Source organism: Heterodontus francisci, chromosome 17 (assembly GCF_036365525.1).
Source record: "Heterodontus francisci isolate sHetFra1 chromosome 17, sHetFra1.hap1, whole genome shotgun sequence".
Taxonomy (NCBI): Eukaryota; Metazoa; Chordata; class Chondrichthyes; order Heterodontiformes; family Heterodontidae; genus Heterodontus; species Heterodontus francisci.
This window is the reverse complement of record NC_090387.1, coordinates 4979790-4992381: the sequence shown is the minus strand read 5'-3', so window position 1 is coordinate 4992381 and position 12592 is coordinate 4979790. Positions and strand designations below refer to the sequence as shown.

General features: G+C 44.7%; 1 protein-coding gene across 2 annotated transcripts in view; it reads right to left on the bottom strand.

Annotated features, from left to right (window-relative positions):
• Window positions 1-1225: 1225 nt before the first annotated feature.
• The window catches only part of LOC137379143 (BTB/POZ domain-containing protein kctd15), a 91793-nt gene continuing 80426 nt past the window's right edge, over window positions 1226-12592 (bottom strand). For both annotated transcript variants that reach the window (XM_068049858.1, XM_068049857.1), the window contains exon 5: window positions 1226-2387. In XM_068049858.1, coding sequence (XP_067905959.1) covers window positions 2229-2387 — 159 coding nt within the window. In that variant the 3' untranslated portion in view covers window positions 1226-2228. The remainder of the gene's footprint in view (window positions 2388-12592) is intronic.

The following is a 12592-nucleotide window of genomic DNA, read 5'->3' as shown; positions in this document are numbered from 1 at the left end:
TTGACTAATATTATTTGGGAAACCAGATTAAAAACAGAAGAAATGTGGAATGCATTTAAGGTTGTTGTAGAGAATGAGCCAATAAAGTATATATTCCAAATGCAAACAGCCTAGTTAGAGCACAAATGGTTAATCGAAGGGTGAGGAGGAACATTAAGAATGAGCAAAATGTTTCTGAAAATACAAGGAGAGAAAGGTTGGGTGTCCTGCAATTGAGGAGCTAAGGTTAGTGAGAAGTGAATATAAATCACAAAGGCAGCAAGGGGACCAAAATGATTTCACAATTATGATTACTAGAAGGAATTTCAACGTACAGATGGATCCACAAAGGAGAAATTGGACAAAACATGCCAGATACCAGATTATGGCAGTTGTACTGAATAGATTCCTTGCATGAATTTTCACAAAAACAAATTGTAGTCCTAGTAAAGGGGGCTAAACAATCCATAACATAACCAAATAATTTGTTCTACAGAAATCGGAAGCATGAAATACCCACACAATTCCCAGGCCAGATGGAATACATCCTAGAATCCTCAAAGAATTGAAATATGGAAGAATTGCAATAAAGGAATAAGGTATAAACCTAGTAATTACAGGCCAGTTAGCTGACCATGCCTACTGGGGCAAATAAGTATTCTATAGGATAGTACAATGAAGAGCAGAAGCCAGTCAGTGTGTTTTACAAGCAAGAAGGACTTGCATTGTTACAGTGCCTTTAACAACGTCAGGATGTCCCAGAGCATTTTACAACCAACGAAGATTTTTTTGAAATGTAGTCACTGTTGTAGTGTAGGAAATGTGGCAACCAATTTGCACACAGCAAGGTCCACAAACAGCAATGTAATAATGAGCAGATAATTTGTTTCAGTGATGTTGGTTGAGGGATAAATATTGGCCAGGACACTGGGGATAACTCCCCTACTCTTATTTGAAATAGTGCCATGGGACCTTTGACTTTCACCTGAAATGGCAGACTGGGCCTCAGTTTAACGTCTCAACCAAAAGACAGCACCTCCAACAGTGCAGCGATCCCTCATTACTGCACTGGGAGTGTCAGCCTGGCTTATATGCTCAAGGCCCACTAACATAACCTTGTGACTCAGAGGAGAAATTGCTACCCACTGAGCCACAGCTGACATCAGAAAAAAACACACTTTACAAACTTTGTTGATTGCACACTGAAAGTGTGAAGCATTTATTAGTACAAAAAGCATCGACAAGTTGCAGGTAAACATCTTATTTTATTTATAATAAAAAACTCAACCGCTTTCTCTTCAATTTTAATAAATTGTACTTCAATGTTAGCTGCTGTCTCCTGCACCTGGGCCCCTGCCCTGAGTGTGAGCTGAGGGGGGGAAGCAATAACTGAGGATGGGACAGGAGATTCTTTACACAGGAGAGGTAGGGAGGAACACAAGAGGTTCCTTAAAGTGGGGGAGGGGAGGAATGAAGCACAAGATTCTTTACACTACTCCCTGTTTTTTTTATATTCTTTCATGGGATGTGGGCATCGCTGGCTAGGCCAGAATTTGTTGCCTATCCCTAATTGCCCTTGACAACTGAGTGGCTTGCTGGGCCATTTCAGAGGGAAATTAAGAGTCAACCACATTGCTGTAGTTCTGGAGTCACATGTAGGCCAGACCGGTAAGGACAGCAGATTTCCTTCCCGAAGTAATGATGATTATCACCGTGCCGGGTGACACTGAAACAAATCAGTATCCCAGCACTGATTGTGTGTATAACAGATGTTTAGGAGTATAGGGGTCGTGTGCTGGAGGTTTGGGGTTAAGTGCCCTGCAATGCCCAGCTGAAGGACAGGATGAGGCAGAAGAACATTTTACACGGTGAAGTCTAATGGCGTAGAAGTCGATTTGTGGTGTTGGTTTGGGATTCTCATAGCCCAATCCTCTCTTTCAGCCGCATTACATTAGGACAAAATTTCCACAGATGTGCCCAAAGTCCACTGATGCCCCCTTAGCATCCACTTTTCTTCCCCACTGAACTGTATTGTTAGCTTCGAACTGTTTTGAAAGACAACTGAAAGCATTAAGATTCCACACACACAACTGTACATGGGAATGCAGCTAATGCAACTCATCAATAATCCTTTGATAGACACTCGTCCTCAAATCCAGCAACTAAATCCAGGTGGGGAGATGAATGGGTAGGGAGAAAAAAACAAAAAAAAAGCCTTGAAAGGGAGGGGACGAGGGACTCTGCTCGTGCTAATCCAGGGGCTCCTGTTTTATTCTGATTGTTGTTGGTGTGAGCTGTAACCGTTTGTCCTGGCGATACAGCACGTATTCGCTGAACTGCGAGGAATCCACACCGCCCCCACAGGATGCCACCACCCGAAATCCTTTGTGTAACAATCGTTCAAGAACCTGCAGGAGAACAATCAGTAAATCAGTCACCGGCAAAAGACTCAGGAACACAGAAGGAGCCATTCAGTCCATCATGCCTGTGCTAGCTCTTTGAAGGAGCTATCCAATTAGCCCTACTTCTCTGCTCTTTCGCCATAGCCTTATAAATATTTCCCCTTCATGTCATAGAGTATTTCTCCAATTCCATTTTGAAGTTAATATTGAATCTGCTTCCACCACCCTTTCAGGCAGCACATTCCAGATCAGCTTGGTGCGTAAGAAAATTCTTATTTGCCCTCTTAAATCTGTGTCCTTCGGTTACCCACCTTCCTGTCAGCAGAAAGTATTTCTCCCTGGCTACTCTATCAAAACCCTCCTAATTTTGAACACCTTTATTAAATCTGCTTCTCTGCTGTAAAGCGAACAATTCCAGCTTCACCAGTCTCTCCACATAATTGAAGTCCCTCATTTTGCTACCATTGTAATAAATGTCTTATGCACCTTCTCTAAAGCCTTCACATCCTTACTAATGTGTGGTGTCCAGAATTGTTTTTAAAAGAAGAAATTAATTAAAATTCTCTTACTGCTGTGGTGGAACCTGAACTGATCTGAATGGGATCGTTAGTCCAGTAATATAACCACTACACCACTGTAACCTGTACTGGTCATGGTACTAGACTAGTCATCAGCAGATAGGAGTTCACATTCTGCCATGGTGAACTTGAATTGAATAAATTTGGTAATTTGTGTGTTGGCACCAGAAAAAAATGATCATGAAGATGTTGGATTGTTATAAAAAAAAACATTGGTTCACCACTATCTTTCAGGGGAAGAAACCTTCCGTCCTTACCCGGTCTGCCTACATGTGACTCCAGTCCCAAACTATATGGTTGAATCTTGATGTCCTAATTAAAAGGCAGAAGACCAGATATGCTTCTGAATGGGTTGTGTGATCCCTCCCACCTGGTTTTACTCCATGAAGTATACCAAGGTAACCCAATAACAGGCAAATTTACCTGAGTGGGCATCATAGACAGTAACCCTCCACCAACATCACTGAAACAGGTGATCTGGTCATGATCCCATTGCTGTTTATGGGAGCTTCCTGTGCACAAATTAACTGCTATGTTTCTTACATTATAACAGTGACTTTGGGGCAACCTGAGATTGTGAAATATGCTGTATAAATGCAAGGATTTCTTGCTTCCATCAGCCAAGATGAGAAGAATGAGAGAGGGTCAAATATCTGACCGTCTTCTCCCAAACAATGAAAAACTAAAGTAGGGATGTGGGTGACAGCTGATCTGAATTAGGCAAAACTCATCAACTCCGAGTATAAAAGCAAGGAAATTACGCTAAATCTTTATAAAACACTGGTTAGACCTCAGTTGAAGTATTGTGTTCAATTCTGGGTACCTCGCTTTAGGAATGATATAAATAAAGATCTTGGAAAGGGTGCAGATGAGATTTACCAAAATGACACCAGGGATGAGGGACTTCAATAATGTGGAGAGACTGGAGAAGCACGAATTGTTCTGCTTAGAGCAGAAAAGGTTAAAGTGAGGTTCAATAAAGATATGCAAAATCATGAAGAGTTTTGATTGAGTAAATAAGGAGAAACTGTTTCAGTGGCAGGAGGGTGAGTAGCCAGAGGACACAGATTTAAGGTAATAGAACCGGGCAGTGGGGGGGAGGTGGTGGGGGGGGAAGAGGAGACATTTTTTTACACAGCAAGAGTTGTTGTAATCTGGGATGCACTGCCTGAAAGGGCAGTGGAAGCAGATTCAATAGTAACTATCAAAAGGGATTTGGATAAATACTTGAAGGGAAAAATTTGCAGGGCTATGGGGATGGAGCAGGGGGGTGGGATTAATTTGATAGCTCTTTCAGCACAGACACAATGAGCCTAATTGCCTCCTTCTGTGTAGTAAGATTCAATGAACTGCAGGGAGACTAATGAATATTATGTAAATAGAATAAGTACAAAGTGCTGATGAGGACTGCTGTACAGTCAGATCTCAGGCCACATACTCTGAACAGAACTTATAAAAGGCCTGGAATAAAATGTGTTCAATGTAAAAACAATCATTATTATCAATTAAAGTCAAAAGCAGTAATAAAAAAGCCCTGACACTTGGTTTGTGTGTTGTTGGGGCAGTAATGGAGAGCCAGGAGTCACTGGGACCACACATTCTCCTCTTCAGAAACCAAATCCGTCAGAAGAGACTGATTAGGAGATCCAAGGTAACCTCCCTCCAGCTTCCAAAGCTCCATTTCCCCGACACCCTGAGGCCCCGATTAAAGACACCAAGCACAGTAGGATATTACAGAGAGACAGGGAGGAGTAATGGGAATAGATACATGTAACAGACAGAACTCACTTCCAGAGAAAAGCCTCCAAATTACCATCCATGGATGTAATGCTACAAATGACTGGCTTGTTCTAAATGATTCAACATTGCAGAGAAAGGAATATTATAGAAGCACTGTGTCCAGTCCAATCCCCTCACGTGGTGAGTTATACACAGGGCCAGGAACAGGTTCAGAGGAGCATCACTGGATTGAGACCAACTTTAATGACCCTCATTTATTGCAACAGGATTAAAGAGTTGGGAACTTTTACTCTAGAAAAGTGTGGACTTCAGGGAGATTTGATTGAGGTATTTAAAGTAATGAAGTGATGCTATTCTATCCACGAGGAGAGGCTATTGAATTGAGATAGGTTACGGAAGACAAGAAACACAATTATAAGTTACATGTGTAGAGAAGTAGCTTAGATGTCAGGATGTACTGCTTTTTGCAGAGACAACAGTGGAATGAACTGCCGGCACCTGCAGCATTCAGAAGAGATTTAGCTGGACAAGTTTCTGATGTACCCGGTGATGGGTTTCCCGGTCACAGTGATCTCCTGGAACTTGTTTGATTACATTCCGGTGTTAGAGATGAATTTCCCAGTGCTTTTCTAAATTAGCTTAAGATTTTTCCTGTTTTTGTTTTTGCCTCTCCTAAGATGTTGGGTGGGGGTGTGTGTGGAGACTGTGGGTGTGGGGGAGCAATGGTGAGCAGAGGTTCCTCCATGACAGTAGAGGACTGACTCACCGGGCCAGCTGCTATATTCCTGTCCTCTGTTTTTGTGTGTTTATACTTCGCGGTAGGTGCAGCTTCAGTTAGATACACAGTAAATCTCCCTCTACCCTGTCCCATAAAACACTGCCTCAGGCAGGTACAACATGGATTAAATACAGAGGAAAGCTCCTTCTCTATTTGAGGTTCCCAAACTTTACTGACTATGTCAAAACCAAAATACATCAGATGAAAGGGCACAGACCTGAAACTTTAACACTGTTTCTCTTACCACAGATGCTGCTAGACCTGCTGAGTATTTCCAGTATTTTATGTTTTAATTTAATTTTTAATTCTGTACCCATTTCCAGATCTACCAGCTGCCTGCGTACCCCTACCAATGTAACCCCTTTAATGCCCAATGTTGTACAATATGTACAAATTACAATACACATATACAACTCAAACAATGGCTTAATAGTATTACTCACCATTGTTTGTTCAAGCATATGCAGATAATGTTTAGGGTGATAAGTGATAGTTTGGGTCATCATTGCTCTGTAGATTGGACACTGAAGCCTAACAGCAAAATTTTGTGCACTCCACAGTTGGGTGAATAATACTTTTGTTAACCGCCTGCACCTGCAAACCCCCACATCCTGCCACCAACCCAACTATCCCTTCACTTTAACTTCTTTCAGTCACAGTTTTTCAAATGGTTGTCAATGGTCTGATTGTGGGAATACTCTCTCACTGCCTGTTATCACTGTACGCCATGCTAGGGGGACAGATAAAGGTGAAAGTGGCAGCTATAAACTCCACTCCCTTAGAACCATAAAATGTTAAAGCACAGAATGAGGCCACATAGCCTAGTCCAGGTTATTTATATATAACAAGAAAAGCAATGATGCCAATACTGAACCCCGGGGGACCCCATTGCATACTTCTCTCTAGTCAGAAAAATATCTGTTCACCACTATGCTGTAGCTCAAATTCCTAAACTACCATCATGCCTTTAATCCCAAGTGCTTCTATTTTCCAAATAAGTCTGTATTTGGTACCTTTTCAAATGCTTTTTGAAAGTCTCTATATACAACATTTATTGCACTACCTTAATCCTCTGTTAATTCATCAAAGAATTCAGTCAAGTTATTTAGACACAATTTGCCTTTAACAAATCCATGTTGGTTGCCTCTTATTAACCCATGCCTCTTCAAGCACTGATTTCAGTCCGCCATGCAGCCACTCACTTGAACTGAAACAAACTGTGAATCCTTGGCATTCTACTTGATACTGATCCAAGTGTTAAACCCCATATCATAATCAATACCAACATCACCTGTGCAACATTGCCACCCCTCTACCTCTGAAACCCTTATCCATTCTTTGTCATCTCTAGACTCTCCCTTAGAGGATGAGACTGGGGAATTATAATGGGAAACAAGGAAATGGCAGAGTCTTTGAACAAGTATTTTGTATCTGTCTTCATAGTAGAAGATACAAAAAGTATCCCAAGATACTTGGGAACAGGGTTAAGGAAAATCCCAAAGCCTTTTATTCATATATAAGGAGAAAGAGGGTAACTAGAGAAAGGATTGGCCCACTAAAGGACAAAGGAGGAATGTTATGCTTGGACTCAGAGAAAATGGGTGAGATTCTAAACGAGTACTTTGCATCGGTATTCACCGAGGAGAGGGACATGACGGATGTTGAGGTTAGGAACAGATGTTTGATTACTCTAGGTCAAGTCGGCATAAGGAGGGAGGAAGTGTTGGGTATTCTAAAGGGCATTAAGGTGGACAAGTCCCCAGGTCCGGATGGGATCTATCCCAGGTTACTGAGGGAAGTGAGAGAGGAAATAGCTGGGGCCTTAACAGATATCTTTGCAGCATCCTTAAACACGGGTGAGGTCCCGGAGGACTGGAGAATTGCTAATGTTGTCCCCTTGTTTAAGAAGGGTAGCAGGGATAATCCAGGTAATTATAGACCGGTGAGCCTGACGTCAGTGGTAGGGAAGCTGCTGGAGAAGATACTGAGGGATAGGATCTATTCCCATTTGGAAGAAAATGGGCTCATCAGTGATAGGCAACATGGTTTTGTGCAGGGAAGGTCATGTCTTACCAACTTAATAGAATTCTTTGAGGAAGTGACAAAGTTGATTGATGAGGGAAGGGCTGTAGATGTCATATACATGGACTTCAGTAAGGCGTTTGATAAGGTTCCCCATGGCAGGCTGATGGAGAAAGTGAAGGCGCTTGGGGTCCAAGGTGTACTAGCTAGATGGATAAAGAACTGGCTGGGCAACAGGAGACAGAGAGTAGCAGTAGAAGGGAGTTTCTCAAAATGGAGACGTGTGACCAGTGGTGTTCCACAGGGATCCGTGCTGGGACCACTGTTGTTTGTGATATACATCAATGATTTGGAGGAAAGTATAGGTGGACTGATTAGCAAGTTTGCAGACGACACTAAGATTGGTGGAGTAGCAGATAGTGAAGGGGACTGTCAGAGAATACAGCAGAATATAGATAGATTGGAGAGTTGGGCAGAGAAATGGCAGATGGAGTTCAATCAGGGCAAATGCGAGGTGATGCATTTTGGAAGATCCAATTCAAGAGTGAACTATACAGTAAATGGAAAAGTCCTGGGGAAAATTGATGTCCAGAGAGATTTGGGTGTTCAGGTCCACTGTTCCCTGAAGGTGGCAACGCAGGTAAATAGAGTGGTCAAGAAGGCATACGGCATGCTTTCCTTCATCGGACGGGGCATTGAGTACAAGAGTTGGCAGGTCATGTTACAGTTGTATAGGACTTTGGTTCGGCCACATTTGGAATACTGCGTACAGTTCTGGTCGCCACATTATCAAAAGGATGTGGATGCTTTGGAGAGGGTGCAGAGGAGGTTCACCAGGATGTTGCCTGGTATGGAGGGCGCTAGCTATGAAGAGAGGTTGAGTAGATTAGGATTATTTTCATTAGAAAGACGGAGGTTGAGGGGGGACCTGATTGAGGTGTACAAAATCATGAGAGGTATAGACAGGGTGGATAGCAAGAGGCTTTTTCCCAGAGTGGGGGTTTCAATTACTAGAGGACACGAGTTCAAAGTGAAAGGGGAAAAGTTTAGGGGGGATATGCGTGGAAAGTTCTTTACGCAGAGGGTGGTGGGCACCTGGAACGCATTGCCAGCGGAGGTGGTAGATGCAGGCACGATGGAGTCTTTTAAGATGTATCTAGACAGATACATGAATGGGCAGGAAGAAAAGAGATACAGAACCTTAGAAAATAGGCGACATGTTTAGAGAGAGGATCTGGATCGGCGCAGGCTTGGAGGGCCGAAGAGCCTGTTCCTGTGCTGTAATTATCTTTGTTCTTTGTTTTAATAGTAGAAAATCAAGGGGCAAAAGGGAGGGAGGAACTTAAGACTCACTATCATTCGACAAATTTATTAAGAGTTCTTTGAGGATGTAACAAGCAGGGTGGATAATGGAAAACCAGTAGATGTAGTGTACTTGGATTTCCAATAGGCATTCAATAAAGTGCCACATTACTACACAAGGTAAGAGCTCATTGTGATGGGGTAATATATTAGCATGGATAGAGAATTGGCTAATTAACAGGAAACAAAGAGCTGGGATAAATGGGTCATTTTCAGGTTGACAAACTGCAACTAGTGGAGTGCCACGGGGATCAGGGATCAATCTATATTAATGACTTGGATGAAGGGACCAAGTGTATTGTAGCCAAATTTGCTGATGATACAAAGATAGGTAGGAAAGCAAACTGTAAGGAGAACATAAAGGCCAGGATTTTATCCGGGCAACAGGATCTCGGCCACCAGCAAAAGCACCGGCAAGAGCCCTCCGTCCCTCTTCTGGGGAAGGCTCACCAAATCAAGTGCCAATTAGGCACTTAAGTGGACAGCAGTGGGCCTTACCTGGGATCAAGGATCCTGGAAATGGAAGTCCCGCTTGCTGAGAGCTGCCAGCAAATTACTGAGCCACCACAGAGACAGTGGCTGCTGCTGGTACTGGTCTCACTGGTAGCCGTGGATCACCGAGGGACCCAGGCCACAGGTGAGTCAGGGCAAGAGTGGTTTCACGGGGTGGGGACTGCGGGGGAGGAGGGTGAAGGGGGTGGGCAGCAAGGGCAGGGGGGTGGCTCTCAGCAGGCACCCCTTCCAGATGCCGGGTCCCTCGATCAGGTACTGTGCCTTTTAACAATGGAGCTCTCTCTGGAGCCAGTAAGCAACCCACATGGTTTTGCTTGGTGTGCTCCCCATGCAGCGACAGTCCTGCCCGCCACAGGGCTAATACCAGCAGAGGTGGGATTAGGCCCTTAACTGAGCCTCAATTGGTGGCGGAGCAGGAAGGCCGTTCACAGGCCTTCCCACCCCGGGCTTAATTGGGAAGGTGGAGGGGTCACTTCCCTGCCACCATCCCACCTGATTAAGTGCTCGCCCTGCCTCCAAACCCACCACAGGGGAAGAGCATAAAATCCCCCACAAAGAGTCTGCAAAGGGATATAGATACGTTAAGCAAGTGGGCAAAAATTTGGCAGATGGAGTATAATATAGGAAAATGTGAGGTGTCCAATTGGTGGGTAGAATAGAAAAGCAGAATATTATTTACATGGAGAGAGATTGCAGAAATCTGTGGTACAGAGGGGTCAGGGTGTCCTTGTACATGAATCACAAAAATGCAGCATGCAGGTACAGCAAGTAATGAGGAAGGCAAATGGAATGTTGGCTTTTATTGCAAGGGGGGTGGAGTATAAAAGTAGGGAAGTCTTGCTACAACTAGACAGGGCATTGGTGAGACTGTACCTAGAATATTGTGTACAGTTCTGGTCACCTTACTTAAGGAGGGATATACTTGCATTGGAGGCAGTTCAGAAAAAGTTCACTAGGTTGATTTCTGGGATGAAGGGATTGCCTTATAAGGAAAGGTTGAGCAGGTTGGGCCTATACTCATTGAAGCTTAGAAGAATGAGAGGTGATCTTATTGAAACATATAAGATTCTGAGCGGGCTTAACAGGGTAGATGCTGAGAGGATGGGAATCTGGAATTGTGAGGCACAGTTTCAAAATAAGGGGTCTCCTTTTTAAGACGGAGATGAGGAGGACTTTCTTCCCTCAGAGGGTTGTTAATCTTTGGAATTCTCTTCCTCAGAGAGCAGTGGAGGATGGGTCATTGAATATATTCAAGGCTGAGTTAGACAGATTTTTGATCTACAAGGGAGTCAAGGGGCAGGCAGGAAAGTGGAGTTACGGCCATAAGATCAGCCTTGATCTTACTGAACGGTGAAGCAGGCTCGAGGACTAAACAGCCTACTCCTGCTCCTATTTCTTATGATTCGATTATTCCAATTCCCTCTCATCCACCACAAATTCCCATTTGCCCCAAACATAGCAACGTACATCCTGTTCTGCATTAAGTCACATTTACCCATCAATGACCTTCACTGGCCCCTGTCCCACACATATTAAATTTGAACTACTCATTCTTATCAAATTTCTGCATGGCCTTATTTCACCCTATCTCTACAACGTCCTCCAAATCCTATTACCTTCCACGATACCCTTCAGTCCTCTGATTCTGTTTTTCATTATACAACTCCCTCCCTTTACCCCCACCAGTAGTGGATCCTTTGCTGGCATTGGCTCCACTCTCCGACTAACCTGCTCAGTACATCCACCAGTCTCTGGCGCTGATCATTCAGTCCAACCGTGCCGTCCTCAAGGGTGGGGGGGGTGGGGAAGGGTGCGGGGGAGAAACTGGTTGAGAGGCACTGGTTCAAAGTGTTCCTCAAAGGGTTGCTGTGGGAGTGGAAGGTGAGGTGCACTTCCGCTCCCTCCTCACAGTGAGGTGTTGGTGACAGGGAAGGGAGATATGCGGTGAGTTTTCTGCAGGATACCCACACTGTTCCGGAAGTCAAAGCCACCTGGCTCCTGGAATGGCAGGGTGGGGTCTACATGAGTCACCTCACCCCTATTTCAAGTGGGGTGGCTATTTTGTTGGCCCCGACTTTTCAGTCGAGATCTTGGAGGTCAAGGAGCTTGTGCCGGGCTGCTTGCTCCACCTTGCCATTCGCCTGGGTAGCATTCCGCTCCACTTTGTGAACGTGTATGCACCCAGGCCCGGTGGGTTGCAAGCGCACTTCTTTAAAGAAGTGTCTGCTCTCTTGAGCTCTATTGACAGCAGCAAGTGCATCATCCTTGTGGCGAGGGGGGGGTGGATTTTAACCGAATCCTCGAGGTGAGGGATCGCTCTGGTCCCCAGTGCGGCCAAGCATCAGTGGAGAAGTTGAGGGAACTGATCGGCTCCCTCGACTTGGTGGATGTCTGGTGGAATCTCCATCCCGACTCCAGCGCCTTCACCTGGAGGTCTGGAGGAGGAGGGTCCCGAATCAACAGCCTCTACATCTCCTGCATCTCAGCGGCCTCCATGCGGTTGGTGCCGTGCTTGGATCACCACCTTGTGTGGGTGGAGCTCACTCCGCTCTGCACGTGGGCAGGGTCCGAGTTCTGACAACCAGCTGCTGGAGGACGAGCAATTCCAGGACTTGTTCCGTTGATTCTCGCTGACTGGAGAAGGAAACAGGGGGGCTTCCCCTCCTTGAGGCTGTGGTGGGATGTGGGCAAGACTCACATACATGTCTTCTGTCAAGAGTACGCGAAGGGGTTGACCAAGAGGCGGGAAGCCGAGATCGGGTGCCTAGAGAGGGAGGTGCTCGACTTGGGGAATTATAGACCAGTCAGCCTGATGTCGATAGTGAGGAAAATTCTAGAGTGCGTTATCAAAGATTTTATAGCAAAGCACTTGGAGAGCAGTGGTAGAATCAGACAGAGTCAGCATGGATTTACGAAAGGGAAATCATGCTTGACAAATCTACTAGAATTCTTCAAAGATATAATTAGTAGAGTTGATGAGGGGGAGCCAGTGGATGTGGTTTATTTGGACTTTCAGAAGGCTTTTAGCATGTAAATTAAAGCGCATGGGATTGGGGGTAGTGTATGGCGATGGATAGAAAATTGGTTGGCAGAAAGGAAACAAAGAGTAGGGATAAATGGGTCTTTTTCCGAATGGCAGGCAGTGACTAGTGGGGTACCACAGGGATCAGTGCTTGGGCCCCAGCTATTCACAATATTAATGATTTAGATGAGGGAAT